Source organism: Takifugu flavidus, chromosome 1 (assembly GCF_003711565.1).
Source record: "Takifugu flavidus isolate HTHZ2018 chromosome 1, ASM371156v2, whole genome shotgun sequence".
Taxonomy (NCBI): domain Eukaryota; kingdom Metazoa; phylum Chordata; class Actinopteri; order Tetraodontiformes; family Tetraodontidae; genus Takifugu; species Takifugu flavidus.
The window spans coordinates 17,481,090-17,498,043 of record NC_079520.1 but is presented as its reverse complement, the minus strand read 5'-3'; the positions used below and the strand labels follow the sequence as shown (position 1 = coordinate 17,498,043).

The following is a 16,954-nucleotide window of genomic DNA, read 5'->3' as shown; positions in this document are numbered from 1 at the left end:
AGTGGCGTGTATGTTCTATATATATCATGACGCAAGTCTTAATTTTGCAGTATGGATATCAATAAATAACCTCATTCTAATTCAAAATTGTCAGTTTTTATTGTGAAAATACATTTGATACACAAAGCTTTCATAAGACTGTATTAAGTAAGAAGCCAGTGCATGTACACTATATACAACTGGGACGGGAAAAAAAAGCTAGAATACCCTTTAAAAGATGTTAGTTATTGCTGAGTAAGATCGATGGCTGGCCTGGTGGAAGTTCAACACAAATCTTCACTGAAGTCCCTTTGAAAACTGTGCTTGTTTCTTTAAAATAAATAGTTAAAAAACAAAAGGACGTATTCTGCTGCCGGAGAGGCAGATCAAAACTAAGACCCGGAACACTTGTCGGTTGCATAGATCCCAGTAACTACATGCTACATGATATCTGAGGGAAACAGCGGTTTAAAATAAGTGGAAAACTACAACCTTTTCCACCACGAGTCTCACTGATTTTCCCATACCTACAAGAAAAAAAAAACCTAGCTAGACATTAAATCGACGTTATCCTTGTTGCAGATCCGAACTGTCCGGTCAGGAGTTAGTAATGATGTAATTTTCTTGAGTACAGTACGTTCCCACAACATTCCCCCGTGTTGGCGGTCTGGGATGAAGGTCTAGTGTTTCACACATCCTGGGCTAGAACCTCTGGGACAGTCAGGTGTGAACGGAAGTGGGGGGGGGGGGCTGTGAACGCCGCCCCACAACCCGGAGATGTTTAAATGTGTGGCTCTGCTGTTCTGGACACCCAGTAACAGTGGAAGGAACATGTTCTGTTTGCTGCTGACACAACAGAGGTACTGGCAAAATGGAAGACCGGATCTGTAAAAGTACATTCAAATGGCCTTAATGTGCCTCGCAGGATGTGTCACTGACGTGCGGTCGATGTGTTAAAGGCTATCTGACCCCGTGGAAACCCCGGCGAGCGCCAGGAGATCAAACAGCAGCCCAGAAGGCAGCGGCGGCGCTCCAGCATCCACGCTCCGACACGCTGGAGAGCGTCCGTCGAAGAAAAGAGGCCGTGGTTTTATCTGACATCCGAAGGGCGCGTCTGTAAACCCCCCCGGTCCTTCCAGGTCACGGGAAGATCCGGAAGCTAAAGCCTAAAGTAGCGCTACTGTCTCTGCAGAGGTGGTTCAGTTGCTGGTCGTGAGTCTTGTGGTCGCGAGCGTGAGAACTCTTCACCCGACAGTCAAATAAATTAAAATGGTCCAGAGGTTCCCTCCGTCTGGGTCGGCACCAGTCGCTCCTCGGTTCTGTCACATCCGTTTCCAGAGGAAGATGAGGCTGCGGAACAGAACGCTGGGTTAACGTCACCGGGTCCAGAGGACGACAGCCACCCGGGGTAATGACAGACTTACTGAGGTCTTAAGCGTGGTAAAGTGGCCCGGCAGTTTCTTCAATGGGTTCTGAGGACAGAAAGGACACAGACGTTTGGAACGGCGCCGCTGTTGCCACAAGAGAACTAGAATAAAGCAAAAAAATAAGCACAAGAGCCGGAAAACAGGCCGAGACACAGCTGCAGGACCTGAACGGGACCCGAGCAGAACAGCGAGCATGAGGACCGGCACCTGGGACCGGGGACGGGACGTGATCCTTGAAGGATTTCTCAACCTCAGAGCTAATCTCAACAGAAACTGCACCTCCAGTCTGGAATTTGACACCGATTCTTGTCCAAAAGTGGCTCCAACTGCTTGGCTGGAGCCTTTAGCTGTCGTGCATGTGTGTGTGTCTCACCACGTAGAGGCCGCCGGTGCGACTTGCGCCGGTGCACCATGACCCCGATGATCAGCACGGCGCCGACCAGCACCACCGCCAGCACGGAGAAGCTGGCGATGGCGGCCAGCTTCCACACGTCCGGCGTCTCGTCCACGTATTTACCTGCCGATTACAGAGATGAGGTCAGCGCGGCGCCGCCCCGCTCACATTCTCGCCTTTCTCGCCGTTTCGAGGGCTTACAGGTGTTGCAGGAGGGCGTCTTGGGGTACTTCTTGCACGACTCGCAGGGCACGCAGACGTCCAGGTCCGAGCTCCAGAACTCTGAGCTGCTGCACTGACCTGCGAACGCGGAACAATTCGGTTGAGCGAGTTCAGAACGTTGAAGCGAGAGAAAACAGAGAAAACAGAGAAGCGTTTCCCCAAAGGCGAAACTGAAAACAAAAGCCACAGGAGGATTTCAGCTGAAATCAGCTCGCACGGCCTGAACGCTGTGGCTTTCTTTTTTTTCTCTTCTCACAACACGGAACTGGGAAATTCCTCTCGGTCAGACTGCTGATGCAACCGGGCTGCGTGAGAGGATCATTTGCTTCCCTCTGGTGCTCGGCCGGCCGTGCGTGAAGAGCGGGGTGTGTTTTCACAGAGGGTTTCCGCCAGAGCCGCCCTGCCCGTGTTTACACGGGCGACTGCCTCAGGACGAAGCATCTGTGAGAAAAAAGCCAACCTCGATTGTACCTGGGGGAGGGGGGGGGACAATAGGCAGCTTCATCTGGTCTCCGAGGCGGCCTGACAGCAGGACAATCAAACCGAAGCGGAGGACTTCCCAGATGATAAGGAAGGAATTAGCGTGAAGATGTGACTGGCTGATAGGGAGCGCTCCGACTGTTTTCTTGTGTTGCTGGCCTGTGCACATCCTGGCCGTAGTCAAGGAATGACATTAATAACTCCGAGGCCATTAGGCAGCAGAACACACGCCTCCAAAATATCAGGACTGAAGGGCAGCAGAGCAGAGGGGGCCTCTGGAACTGGGAAATAGTTCAGGTCCTCAGAAATCTCAGCGTCACAGGTGTATTTACATGAGAAATGTCTTCTGTTTGGATTATAACAAAGACCCACCCTGAGCAACTGAGTCACCCTCTCTTGCAACATCACCCGAGCATGAGAGAGGCCCGCCTGAGGTAATTAAAACAGTGTGTGCTGAGAAAACCGCGGCCGCATAAGTGACAGATGCTAATGATGGTGCAGATATGACATCAGCGCTGCTAAAAGATGAAATAAAGACAACATTTGGGGACATCTGAGGGCTGGATTCATCAGGCAGCGCGGCAGAGGAGCCCTGGGCCTCAGAGAAAGGTGCTTCAAACTTATTCTCGCTGTTTGCTTCTGCGGTTTCAGGTGTCACAGCAGAGCTCAAGACCGCCGCTGCGATAGGAAATCAGCTTTATCAACGTTTCCTCTCATCTGTGTGAGAGTCAATGGCCGCTCAAACTGTTTTTTAAACGGAACCACATGGGGAGTTGGAGGAAAACTGCTAATAGCTCATCGGTAATGGGACAAGAATCCCGTCTGGCTCTGACAGAGAGGGAGGAATCTCCCCCGCTTATCTGCGAGGAGAAAGCGCGAAAGTGTTCGGGAGACGGAAAAATAAGTTGTCAGATAATCGCGGCGAGATTAAAACCAAATCTGACGTTTATAACCAAGGTTAGAAAGTATCCATCTGGGGGGAAACTTCGCACAACTGCAGCGTAAAAGCTGTTCTGGCGTGACGGGTTTGGCTCCGGCCGGAGGCGCTCCGCAAGCCGAGGCGGTTCACGAGGAGTCGTTTCCTGTGTCCCGCCGCTGCCCCCTCGGCGGCAGCCGACGGGACGGCGTTCAGACCGCTCGTGGATGGTCAGCAGAGGCCGCCACGCCCTGGCGTGACTGTTTGGAGCAACGCTGCATCCTCCAGCTCAGAGGAGAAACTGCGTGAAGACATTGGAATAACATCTGGGACCAAACGTGGCTGATGACGGAGACGGAATTCAGCCCCGGATATTTCATAATCGCGGACCTCATTTGTTATTGTTTGCGTGGAACCGGAGCGACAGCGGGAAGGCGAGAGTTGCACTGCAGCCTGCCACCAGGGGGCGACGCGGACGCTTGGACCTCACTTTTGCCGGAACCCACGAAGTCAATCTTCAGATATTAACAGTTTTAAACACGTTTGACACTTAATCTGAAACTCCACTATGGAGATGGGTCAGATGTGACGCCTGGGATGGAAGTTTTTCTTAATCCTCACTCCTCAGCCAAAATAAGAACCCAGTTTGACAGGACGCACACCCGGCGCCTGACCGCTGTAGCAGCCCTCTGCGTTGGCCAGGTCCTGGTGACAACAGCCCAAAGGCACCTGCTCTACAAGTCATGTTCGCGGCATTTTGGCTCAAAGTCTGGATTTGTGTGGCAGCCACATGTTGGGACCCAGGAGACATCCTGTCCTCCACGGGCCGACCGCCAGCCCGCCTACTCTGCTGCTCTCTGACTCATTTTTATAGTTGTGGTCCCAGAACAAATGCGTCTCACTTTCTTGTCATCGGTTCGGCTCCTGCCTCGCGCGGCCGGGTTCAGAAGGCCAGAGGAGGGATCTGAGCCTTCCGTGACCTCGGGTCAAACCTCAGGCTTCACCGCTGCTGAGATGTGTTTGACTTTGTTTTGGTATGTCTTGGCAGCCGGCGCAGGCTCACACATTTGTGACGCAGAGATCCTGTTTTAATAAAGCAGCAGGGATCAGTCGGCTCTCTCGTGGCTCAGCGTCTGAACACTGGGAACAAAACATTTTTGTCATTCTGATGATCTTGGCAATCGTCTCGCACCTAGACTGACAAAGGGTGTTTTTGGGTGTGGGGCGCTGTGTTATGTCCTCAGATGGAAAAGGGAGGGTGGGCCAGCAGCTGATGTCCAGATGTAGACTGTTTCACACATGAAAACTCTGCTTTGAGTTAAGAGTGTTAAAATGCATTTTTTGGGGGTTTAATATCTGAGGAAATGGACATTCTAACCCGTGTAATTATTCAAGACTCGGTGTAATCTGAGACCCATGTAGCCTGCTGCGCTGGGACCCAACTTCAGATGACCTTGGACGCAAATCAAAGCTCTTTTATGCGTTTCAAGTTTCTCGGGGAAAGCATGGAGGGAAAAAAAACGCAGCTTTGTGCAAAAAGGCAAAGGGCAGCGCGCCCTTTCCGAGAGCCTGTCCCTCTCACCCTGGGGCGCAGATGGACGGGTGAAATAAGGCGATCGGAATGCGGAACCGGTGAGAAATGCAGCTGTTAAAGGAAGCGGCTTTGTAAGCAGACCCACTATCTGCGTCCATTACGGGCAGAACAGACCCACAGAATGCGGTCATGTTCACAGAAACAGCGCAGCGAGCGGACCGAGTTCCCACGATTACGCAAAAAAAAAAAAAAAAAAACCCAGGTTGGGTAATCCAAGAAAATTCTTCTAAAAAGTTCGACTTCAAACAAGTTCCACTTACTTTTCTGTGCGCTCACGCCGTAGAAGTTGACCACTGCCGCTACGATGAGTCCGCACAGCGCGCACAGAGCGTTTGAAGCCATGGTGTCTGCGGGTGGAAGGCTGCTTGCAGTCGGCTACACAATTCCCGAAAGTTCATCTGATTAACAATCCGCGCTGGGCTCGAGCATGGAAAAGCGAGCATCAGAGTGAGTCACCCGGAGGAGTCTGCGCCGTGTTTTAACAGCGCACACACCCACGCTAACAGCTCCACTCCTATGAGTCATTTCCTATGTACTGTAGCTGCTCGGGTTCTCTTGCGCGCACTCACAGGAAACTCCACGCTCATACCAGATGGGCTTCTTTTTCATGTTTCACTATAAAGTTAGAACCAATCACTCCAGGTGTGCTTTCCAAATTTCTTTTCTACGAGCCACAGCCTGGAGGATTTTCTTTACATTATTTTATTTGTGTGTGTGTGTTTTTTGGGGGGGTTGAGTCTGGGTAGTCTGGACTTAATAGTGTTCTCATTGTTATTACCACGCCTGTCGACGTCATCACCCCCCCCTCTGCCAAAAAACACAAGTCTCTGGCATGGGAGCGGGGTCCCATACGCACAGAAAAGAGGAACAGGAACCGAGGCAAAACCAGATGACATTCACATGGCAGCTCTGCCTTTCAAACACTCCCAAAAGTTAAAGCGAAGGTGCGCAGCCGTGCGGGCGGATCCCGCTTTATTCTGCCACCGCTTCGGGTCGCAGCTCCTCAAAACGGAGCAGGAATCCCGTGTCTTTTGTAGGAGGATGACATTTCGAGTGTCGCTCTCTCGGTGCTGGGAGTTGCCTGCAGCAGCGCAACTATGCAATAACAAAGCCAGAGGACGCCTGCCTGGAGCGCTATCAGACCGGCTCCGGCGTCCAGCATTGTCTTATTTACTCATCATGACAATCAGTTGCTAGGGCAACAGGCGTGCCGTGTGGCAACAAACGTCTCCTCAGCACAAAGCGACACTTATTTCTGACAGGTTACTCACCGCTGCAGGTCTTTTAAAACGCTTTCCCTGGGCTAGGACCAATCAATCCTTTATTTTTTTTGTCAACCTTCTTAACTGTTCCCAAATGGATGATAAACTTTTTCACATATGCACTCTTTCTCCAGGGCCTGGAACTTTTTATGCACGCTGCACGGTGTGAAGCTCCTTTCCCACAAGAGCTAACGTCAAACAGACGGCGACCAACCCCCCAGTAAATAGTTCATAGCGTCAAAACAGGGTTTCATAGGCTCAATTAGACTAAAAGTATGTTGTTAAACAGATGTTTTTATACTCGCCTGTCAGGGCTAACCTTAAGGAGAGCGGTCTGAGAGGACCCGGAGCTGCACAGCTCACTAAGAACACCCATATGAACTGACTTTCCACTGTAGTGATTACATCAGGAATGAGGCACTATAAGCTGCAGATGTTGTGTCAAACTCAATGGGAACCATGGCAACGGGATGAACACACACACACAGAGGTCCTTGCCCAAGGTGATCCAAACACTCCCGTATGTGTGGAGCGAGAGCCAAAACGGCCACAGCCTCGCGAATGAAGTAAGGACGGACCCGACTGCTGAGCACAAACATGCAGCTTCACACATGCAGTCGTCACGTCTCGCTTTAATGTTGCCGCTTCTTCTAGCTTCACAGAATTTACAGGATTCCCAGCAGGACAAAACAGTTTATCAGGATGAAATGTCACGCAGGATCGCAGGTGTCCCCCCCCCAACAACAAAAAAAATCTTCATCAGTAAAACAAAGCAAAGTAAATCTTTTTTTTTTTTTAAAAATGGACCCAGCTCGTTAAAAAGGCAGAAAATCTAACACAAAAAAGAATACGGACAGAAAAACACTGTAGAGCAGCTCAACATGTAGAGAAAATCTGTGTCCAAACAACTGAGTTCTTTAGCTACAGCACATCACTCTCACTCACAACGTCATCAACTGCTGGACAAACTGGATTGTCCACGGCAACGACACCCACGTCGCTCTAGTCTTTCTGGAGGGGGGTCCCATCGTCGACGCCCCCAGAGTGCGCGCCTCATTAAATATCTCCTCGGTTCCACTGGCCTCTCTCCAACCAGCTCCCCGCTTTGGTTCAGTCTGCTGTCTCCTCCCGCCGCTCAGCGGATTAGGTGATGTAGATGCGGTGGAAGTCGTTGGCGCCGAAGGCACAGTTGCACTTGGGGCACTTCCTCTGTCTGGTGTCGTAACGCATCTTGAGACATTCGTAGCAGAACACGTGGAAGCACTTGGTGAGCACCGTTTCCTTGTCCCGGGTGTTGCAGCAGGGGCAGCGCAGCTTGGCCTGCGGACACACATGCACGGGCCAAACCATGACTGGACGGTTCCTTTTGTTTTTTCCCACTTTATCGTTTCCAGAGCGACAAATTGGGGTTTTAATAAGCAGGTTTTTGGCCTGTTTCACGGAAGGTTAACCTCACGTGCACTACTGCCTGAAAGTCAAGCACGTTACAAAGACGTGCTCCGCATGATGACATGTTCACGAGGCTTTTACAGCCTTGCTGACAGCAGGCGGATGTGAACTCTGCCAGATGTTTCGTGGAGTATTTGCAACTTCTTTGCCACTAAATGATGTGAACAAACACGATGTAACTCTCTACGTTTTCTCCGACCTTGTACTGGTTGATCTCCTCCTGCAGGATCTCATCAGCGTCCGTGTACATCTCCACCTTTTTCTGTTTTTCCAGTTTCCTCCTCAGCCTGGACAGGTCCTCCTGGAAGGAATCAGAAGAGCGGTAGTTTAAAACAGACGGCTCACCTGATGGACCGCCGTAAACACCCCGCGCCACCGCGATGCAACATACTTGGGCGCGTTTCAGGTTGCTGCTCTCCCTCTCCCGGGCGGTTCTGTTCTCAGCCACGGAGACCTGGATCTCCTTAAGCTTGGATTGCGTGTGCTCCAGCTGCACCTTCAGGTCCTCTGCCAGCTGGGCAGCCTCCACCGCCTGCAGTGAATAAGGAAGCGGAAGTCCACAATAAAAACGCTGAGATCCCCGAGCGGTGCTGGATAAACCTGGATAAACCTGACATCCAGAGGCTTTGGTCGTGCATCAGGTCAAAGATCCAGCTGGGTGCCCAGCGACACAACAGCACACCTCCAACATATTTAAGGCACCCTGGCTATATTTTCCAAGAATTAGACTTATTTTCCTCTGAGCCGCATATTTTTAGATCCACTTTAATGCTTTAAAAGTGCTGCTGGTTTCAGTTTAAACAAACGTGTTTCCAGTTATGTTTTAATTATTCTTAGTCCAGAGAATGTGCATGACCTTGTTTGCAGCACGTCACTCTTCTGTGTAACTGCAGTCAGGACGTTAACGTAATTACAATATTAAATTCCAGGGTACCTTGTAGGTATTTATAGTTGCACAGCCTGCATGTGGAAGACGGACAGACGGACGGGCGGACGTCAGGCTTCATTAGCCCACCTTATGGCTCGTTGATGCAAAGATTTGCCGAACAAATCGTCAACGTCAGCGCTTAAATCCCCGTGCACTGAAACGATGGCGACTGCCCCGTTTGACAGATGATGCTGTCCAGATCCTCTCCTGATGCTGCTCAATGTGAGCAACATCTGGCAGCAATCAGCGAACGCGAAGCTCGACGAGCAGAGTGATTGACGCCGCGTCTCCTCTCACCTTCCTCTTGTTGAGTTCCAGCGCCTGTGTCCGGACAGCCAGCTCTTTCTCCATAGCGGCCAGCGTGCTCTGAAGGACGCCCTCCTTCTCCTCCAGCTTCTGAACCACGAGCAGCTGGGCGTCCACCTGGAGGCCACAGCGGCGGTTACACCGAGCGCATCGCCACACAATGAAAAGATTGCAGTTGATGCACCACCTGGGTTTTGAACGTGAGAACTTGGTCGGCCAGCTCCTCCTTCTCTTCTTTCAGCAGCTTGTAGATCTGGTTGGATTTAATTCGCTCGCTCATCAGTTTGAAGTTGGCGTCGTCCTTCTCTCGTAGCTGCTGCAGCAGGCGGCTGTTCTGTTCCTGCATGTCCTCAAAAGCCTGGCCGGTCACGTCCATCTCACTCAGAAGAGCTTCCTCCTCCTGTCAGAGAGCAGAAACAACCAGAGGGTCAGTGGACGGATTGACGAGGACCTAAAAGCCAATCATTTGTGAAAAAAGGTCAAAGTGCATTCTTGTAGCACCCAGTAATAGCTGCAGACAAACGACCTCATCCTTTTAGGCCGGCTTCCTAGAACCCTTAATTCCATTATGCTATTCATAGTGCAACCAGACTGGATTTTTCACAGGACTTAGTCTGAAAAGTTGACTCACTCACGCTGGTCAGTCAGAAGCGAGGTGGCAAGATTCCATGAACTTATTGTGAGAAGCTTATTGTAAACTACCCCAAATGTTTGATCCAAATTTAATAAGATGACTGAAAAAACAAATGCTACCCAAATTAAGTTTGTGTAAAACTGTGCCTCACTGGGAAAATAAAATCAATGTTTAAATAAATAATTCAATTTCCCAGGGTTCTGGAACTTTGTGCGGTGCAAAAATCTTTGTGGCCGGGCTGAAAGCCCGCGACATTTTCAGCTGCAGGCTAGCAGAAAATAAGCAAAAAGGCCAACAGAACCGCATGAAGGATGGTGTCAAACAGCAACAGAAGAGGAGATTAGACACTGGGACTGATCTAAACAACTCCTGGTGACCCAAGGGTGCGTTAAATAAATGATTTCCTGTTTACATTATCGAAACAGGGGTTCTTCCGGAAAAATGTTTAGACGGCCGCGATTCGTAAACAACTATAATCAAAACAAAATCTCAGCTTTTAAAATGAGTGATTGTGGGTGTGCCAAGTTTCAGCGTACAATCGTATTGTGCGATGGAATATTTCCGCTAACATCTCTGTGGGTAAATCTATTCCAGCCCATCTCAACGTGCACGCACACCTGCCTAGAAATGGAGACAACCTTATGAAGAATAGCCGTTACAGGAGGTGACGTTCTCCTTGGCAAAGCCGCAGCCAGAATGAATGTTGCAGTCGACTGAAAAGTACTGGAATTCCAAGTTAATTAACTTTGATGAAAACCGGGCAGTTTAATGAAAACACAACTTTCGAATAAAGGGAGTGACACATGAAGGAGGAATTCCAGTTGACTTTGTTTTTTATCTCATTCGCTTCAATGCCACGATTATCAAGCTGTTGCAGATCTCCTCCACATTTAGTGCACAATCAAGACACAAATGTGACAAATACGCTATTACTCCTCGTGGTGACAGATGTGAGCTGCACTCCCCAGCCTGCAATTAGAACCTCCTTCTGATCTCCCTCTCTTCTCTGTAGCAGTTTAGAGGGCTGTGGTACGTCAGTCATGACAGGTTTTGAGGCCTTTTCTATGGCGGCGGAACCAGATGCTAGAAAATGTCGGCGGCTGTTAATTTAACATTGCAGAAGGTTTAAATGTGATAAGTTAGATTTATCACTTCAGGCCAGGTAGAGGAAACTGGCCAATAACAAAGACATTTCGGATGAAAGGTAAATTAGACTGAAGCTTTTTTCGTTTTTTAGAAAGACTCTCTACAATACCTGTAGCTAAATGGAGCTTGTTAGCTTGTTAGCCTGGCCACATCATCGGTTTTTGGTTCCTCTTTTATGTTCTAAGATTAGGAGGATCATTGATTTAGGCAAATGCATTACTCATCCTGCTGTCTTGATTCTTATCAGGTTTTTTTTTATTTCCAAAAATTAGTCAGGAGGATTTCTATGCAACATCTCACAGGCCTGAGTTTCGGGGAGATGGAGAAGCAAGAAAAACCTGATGACTAACAGTGTGTGGGACATGCAAAACAAATGGCAGAGAGCTTGGGGCGAGTTAGAACTCCTGGACTGTGTCATGTCTCAGCACACAAACATGTGCAGTATTATATATGATCAGGTTACACCCCATTCCTTTATAAAAAGCACAAAGAACCAACCAGGAGCACGTCCTGTAGTTGGGAACGTCCGGCTTCTCGAGGTTAAACTATCATTAATTTTCTGAGGCAATAAAGACAAATACCTGCTTAGTGGCAGCCAGTTTCTTTTGCAGATGCTCAATGGTCTCTTCTGCCACCCGGATCTTCCTGAGGGCATCTTCATCTGCCAGCTTCTTACTTTCCTTCCTCTCCCTCTCCTCCAGCTCTCGCACACGCATCCTCAGTTCATCCACCTGATACAGGGACAGAGAGGCTGAGCATCTGTAATAGTTTATCTGCCATTTAACTGGACTGGGCCACTCGACGGACCTCAGCTTTAGACTTGCGCTCAGCTGCCATCAGCTGCACTTTGTCTCTCTGTTCTTTAGGGGCCGACTTATACATGTCCAGTAAAAGCTTCATTTCTTTCTGGGACTCTTGGGCCTTTCTAAAAGGTTAAAGAACACAATATCAGCACTTCGACTCCTATTTCACAAGTTATAACAAGACAGTTGTTGGAAGTGGTTCTGAACATGAGAAAAGGATTTACTTGAGCTCCACTCGGAGCATCTTCAGGGTGTCTGAGTCCTTTCTCTTCAGCTCATCGCTGCGTTGCCTCTCTCTCTCCCGCTCCCTCTCCCTTTCTCTCTCCACTTCTCTTTCCCTTTCTCTCTCCCTGGCCCGCTGTCTCTCCAATTCCTTCCTCCGTTCCTCCTCTTCCTCCTGGTCTTCTTCCTCCTCTTTCTTCACATCGAGGCTGTCATTTGTCTCCTCCAGAATCAAGACTGCATCACCACTTTGGCAACGCAACTGTTGGTAGAGAAAAAGAGAAAATGACCTGCTGTGTATCGTTGTGCCTACCCATTTATATAAATTACCTGCAGTTTAACTGAAATGTGTGAATATTTGGGCTCAGTAAAGCATGATTGAGACAGATGGAACGATCCAGGTGAGCATGACTACCTTGTTGATCTCCATCTGTGTTTCCCGCAGCTTCCTTTTATAGCGTTGCAGGTCTCCCTTCAGCTGCAGGTTGTGGTTCTGAAGGCTGCTGATTAAGTGTCGCATCTCTCTGTTGATGGGCCCTGAGAGAGCAGACCAGATAAAGTGTCATCATTTGATATATTTTCCCCCTGATTCACTTTAACCGTAGTGGTGGGCACTGAGCTCAATAACCGCCAGCATGGGAAAAATCAAATGTGTTACCCCTCCGTCTCACCTGGGAAAAAAGGATTTGCTGCCAATCAGCTGTTACACAAAACCACTCTGATACTGTAAACATGACTGTTTCTTTGTAAATACAAGCTTAATTTACTTTGTACAAATTGTAATTCTGGCATATTTTAAAGATCCTGACTCAAAGGTGTGAAGGTGTGTTTTGAAATGTACCTGCTTGCTCATTGGCCGCCAGGTTCTGCTCAAACTCAATACGCAGCATCTCGTACTCTTTGCGCACCTGGGCCAGAGTGTCCTCCAGCTGAATGACCTCGGTTCGCAGCTTCTTCTGAAGGGACAGCTCATCGCTCTGCTCAGGAGACAACATTGGGACATTGTTGGCCAAAGTGTCGAGCAGTGGTGCAAACACCCAAGTTCAGATTGATATTGCTCTGACAGAATGAGGGGAAAGAACAGCTGAACAGCTGAAATTGCAACACTGGGCAGGTGGGAGGGTGAAACAAAGATCACAGCATGAGCGCATTCTTCTTCCTTCTTCTGGGCTTTACCCAAATGACTGGGTGAATTCAAACCTACATAAATTTGGATTAAACGCTTGACCTCGTGTGTTCCTATTTTAGCAAGCCGTGCAGAGGCAAATATGCCTGGGTGTGGAGCAAACGCCCTATTCAAACTATTTTGACTATTGTAATTAGACATGAGAAAGTTATTTCACCTCCATGTGCTCAATCTGTCGGAGGTGAGCGTTCTTTGCAGTGAGCAGGAGAGCCCGTGCCTCGTCCAGCTGAGTTTTCACTCCCAGAGACTCATTGTACAGCAGTGAGAATTGAGACTGCAGACATTTATACTCTAGAGTCTCCTTCACAACGTCTTCTGGAATATTCCGCAAATCCATCTGAGAATGAAAAGACATCTTAGCCGCAGATTACAAAGGCAAGTTTGGCCTCCAAAAGATGACATCGTTCCATCTTTACCCTGAGCTTCTCGCTCTCCCTCACGGCCTCCTGGAGCTCCAACTGTAATTTCTCCAACTCTGTCATGCGACTATTGGCCAACTCCTGGTTGTGCTCCAACTCTGCATTAAGACTCTCAAACTGCAGAAACAAACATTATAGGTTTGAGAATGTTTGTAGCCAAATCTCTGGGACATTAAATGTAATGGCACAGGGTATGGTATGAGCACTCACCTTCTCAATGTTTAGTGTGATCTGGCCTCCAGACAGGCCCCCTGAGCTTCCGGTGCTGCTGTAGCCAGACTTAAGCTACAGGTAGAAATTGCAGAACATAATTTTTTTTTTAAAAACAAACAAAAAAAAACAAAAAAAACCTCTGTAACACACCAGTAGTAGATTTGCATTCATAAATGCAGCTGGGTAGAGAAGCACTGATGCTTACAGTTTCATGAGTATTAAATTAAATATAGAGAAGCAGCAGCATTAGCTGTGAATGCAGTGATGAAAACTAACATAGCATCTAAGGGAAGAAGCAGGGGATAGAACAGGCACAAAGATATGTCAAGCTAACCTGTTCCATTGCCTCTGCAAGATGTTTGTTGAGCTTTTGCTCCCTGTTGCGGAGTTTCTCCATGTCCCACTGCAGGTCCTCCACTGTAGTTTCCATCTCAGACACCTTAGTCTCTGAGCTGGTAACCTTGTCAACTAACTCATTGTACTGTAAAAGCAGAGGAGGCATCACCGTTACATCGTAAGTAATAATTGTACCGGTAAGTGGATTTCTACAATTCACTGAAGTAAACGATTGATCATACCTCCATAGACATCTTGTGGTGTTTGCCCTGCAAGAGGGTGGTCAGGTCCCGCAGTCGAAGGTTGTCCTCCAACACAGTGATATTTGTACTGACCACGTCAGACTGACTGTCATTTTCACATGCTGTTAACAAACGCCATGGTCTATGTCACATTTCTCCCAATGAATAGCTTGATGAAGTCTTATAAAAGCCAAATAAAACACATTTAATGAGTTTTTTTATAACAAAGACAATGTGCCTTGGGTTTCTTTTTCTTATGTACATTTTTATGTTTCAGGAGCAAACAAAACATGAGTATCAGAGTACCTGGAATGTTTCCACAAATACCTGTTGTCTGGGCCTGCTTGCACATATTGTCAATGTGGCTGTGCAGCCTGTCGAAGGCACACACCAAGCATGCAACAGCTTCCTTGCTGAACTGCATGCGGTCCTGGAGATGCAAAGCGAGTTCCTCCTCACTGCTGTGCTCTAATGTAGCCAGAAAACCTTTGGCGTTCTCACTCAGGGGAAGAGGTGGTGGCGTTTCCTGTGGGCATCCTAGAAGGTAGTAAATTAAAAGGTTTAGAAAATTAGCGTCATTATTATGTAATGAAAATCATAGTTAATATAAGAGAATGTATCTTTAGTTACAATGAGTAGTACGTGTTCATCCATTCTAGCTAGTAAAAGAGGGTTACGAATGCTAGGGTTATGATTGTGAATTTACTATCCACTCTAGATAATAAGAATTATTGTTTACAAGTGCTGTGCTCCCAAAAACAAGTCTCCTGGACGCTATAAAGCTGGCAGTCACCCTCCTCTCTTTCGCTACATTACCTCCTGGTCCTGCTCTTTATATGAGTTGGCTGAGGCCTGGTAATTTTAAGTTCACACTTTTCAACAGCCAGAGACATTAACATATGCCTCCATCACGAGTCATACTGATCCTCCTAATTCACTCACCTCATTGTGCTATTTATATTATTGTTTATTTAAATAAATTACTTTTCTGTGACATCTTAATTTGCCTGTCTCCTCTGATCATGGCAAAAGGTACAAAACTGACAGGACTCTGCTACAACCTACCACTCCATTAAAACAGAGGTACAATGAAGACTATGGCTGTAATTAATAAATGGTAAATGTTGGAATTTTCAACCTTCTTAAATAAAGTTGGAATAGAAGCACAAATGTTCATTGCTTGCATTTTTGCTTGCTGCACCCATTCTAAAGTGTACACTTTGTTCACACCTTTGTTTTTTTTAAATTCATTGCGACTGTGTCAATGCAAAATAATAAGTGTTTTTGTCCAAATGATTAGGGTACTGAGCTCTAACTAACCAAACCACAAATGAGCCTAAAATTATGCCAGGAATACTAGCTCACCTGTTGAGTCTCGTGGAGGCTCTTTTGGTTTCAACTGGTCTTCTAAACCTAAAGGGGGAGATGGAAATTGCTGCTCTTCCTGACCCTCTTCCCGATGCTCCTGCTGCACCAGGTCTTCCTGCTGCTGCTGCTGTTCTGCCTGCTCTCCCTCGTTCTGAGACTCTGGGAGCGGAGGTGGAGGCACCGCCGATATTGGTGAGGTGAGAGTAACACCATCCTCTTCCATTGGTATAGGGTCAGTCACAGAGGCCGATGGAGGTTCAGGAGTAAATGTAACTGGAGCTGGCTCAATACGTTTGCGTAGAACATGCACGGTCTCTTCCAACTGCAAAGACACATCAAGGTTATCACATGCATTTGAAGAACACTGTAGTTCTGGCCATAGTGCAACATTTAAGATAAGACAAAGTAAGTGATTTATTATAGGTATACTTTGACATTATAAATGTTATAAAATGTTCAAAAGTACCTGTGACCAGTAGCGATTAACAATCAGCAGAGTGGTGTCATCAGTGGCCTGTCTCTTTTCTAATTTCTCAATTTTCTCACGCAATTCATCCTCCATTGCCTGTCTCTGCTCCAAGCGCTCACACAGCTTCTTATTTTTGAACTGGATGACCTTCATGTCCATTTCCTCCTGCACAAATTTTGTTCCATCACAGTGAGGAAATAAGGCGTGCAGTTTAGTGACAAATAAAATCCATCACAAATAATAACAACAACAGGCAGTAATCAGTTACTGACCGTTGAGGATACACCAGCAATTCGTATAGGCTCAATCAGAGTAGTTGTGGTTTTTTCCTCTTTTTTACTTTTCTTCTCAGGTGGGCCAGGGGGGCTGTCCCCTCCTGAGGGACGTTTCCCTCCCCCAGCACCTGACATGGCTTCTATCACTGCAAGAGATCACGCAGAGCGTTCAATATTTCCATTAATACAAGAATTAATTATTCCCATCAGTCATTCATTTGATAGTAGCCACTGAGTTAACTACCTGCGAACGCTGCTCCTTATGTGCTAACAGGTAAATATTTGGAAACTAAGGATCTTGATAGCTCAACTAGCTAGGCTGATGTTAACTGCGCTATTTTTAAATGAGGTAGAGTATAATTTAGCTCAGCCAATAGTTAGCAAGTTTGCTAATGCTAATTATGCTAACGTTAGCAAAGGGGCTATATCCAACATTTAATAGGGGTCGGTCACTTGACTGGCCATCAAAAAATGCGATAAATGTATTTTGGTGGAAGTTGACAGCTTGTGTTTATCTCTAAACAGATATATGCCAAAAAAATCAATGCAACAAACCTTCACAAGGACCGATTAAAATGTTACCCTGTGCATCCGCAAAATATCCTGGAAATGACGTCACTGAGCTTCCGCATGAGAAAACCTACATCAAAACAGATTAAAGAAAATACAAGATTATAATTAATA

The 16,954-nt window shown here is 47.4% G+C and overlaps 2 protein-coding genes across 2 annotated transcripts; both read right to left on the bottom strand.

Annotated features, from left to right (window-relative positions):
• Window positions 1-74: 74 nt before the first annotated feature.
• Window positions 75-5,530, bottom strand: LOC130526561 (tumor necrosis factor receptor superfamily member 12A). Its single transcript, XM_057034351.1, has 5 exons — window positions 5,273-5,530; window positions 2,002-2,100; window positions 1,780-1,923; window positions 1,404-1,451; window positions 75-1,329 (listed from the first exon to the last, which is right to left on the bottom strand). The coding sequence occupies exons 1-4, from the start codon at window positions 5,352-5,354 to the stop codon at window positions 1,411-1,413; spliced, it is 366 nt and encodes a 121-aa protein (XP_056890331.1). The 5' UTR covers window positions 5,355-5,530; the 3' UTR covers window positions 75-1,329; window positions 1,404-1,410.
• A 1,356-nt stretch (window positions 5,531-6,886) lies between these two features.
• Window positions 6,887-16,939, bottom strand: rnf40 (ring finger protein 40). Its single transcript, XM_057034020.1, has 20 exons — window positions 16,826-16,939; window positions 16,268-16,416; window positions 15,993-16,160; window positions 15,524-15,848; window positions 14,486-14,695; window positions 14,159-14,280; window positions 13,915-14,061; window positions 13,578-13,652; window positions 13,365-13,484; window positions 13,106-13,285; window positions 12,604-12,739; window positions 12,178-12,299; window positions 11,765-12,024; window positions 11,545-11,662; window positions 11,319-11,468; window positions 9,145-9,357; window positions 8,949-9,074; window positions 8,115-8,255; window positions 7,923-8,024; window positions 6,887-7,594 (listed from the first exon to the last, which is right to left on the bottom strand). The coding sequence occupies exons 2-20, from the start codon at window positions 16,403-16,405 to the stop codon at window positions 7,418-7,420; spliced, it is 3,030 nt and encodes a 1,009-aa protein (XP_056890000.1). The 5' UTR covers window positions 16,406-16,416; window positions 16,826-16,939; the 3' UTR covers window positions 6,887-7,417.
• Between the last annotated feature and the right edge of the window lie 15 nt (window positions 16,940-16,954).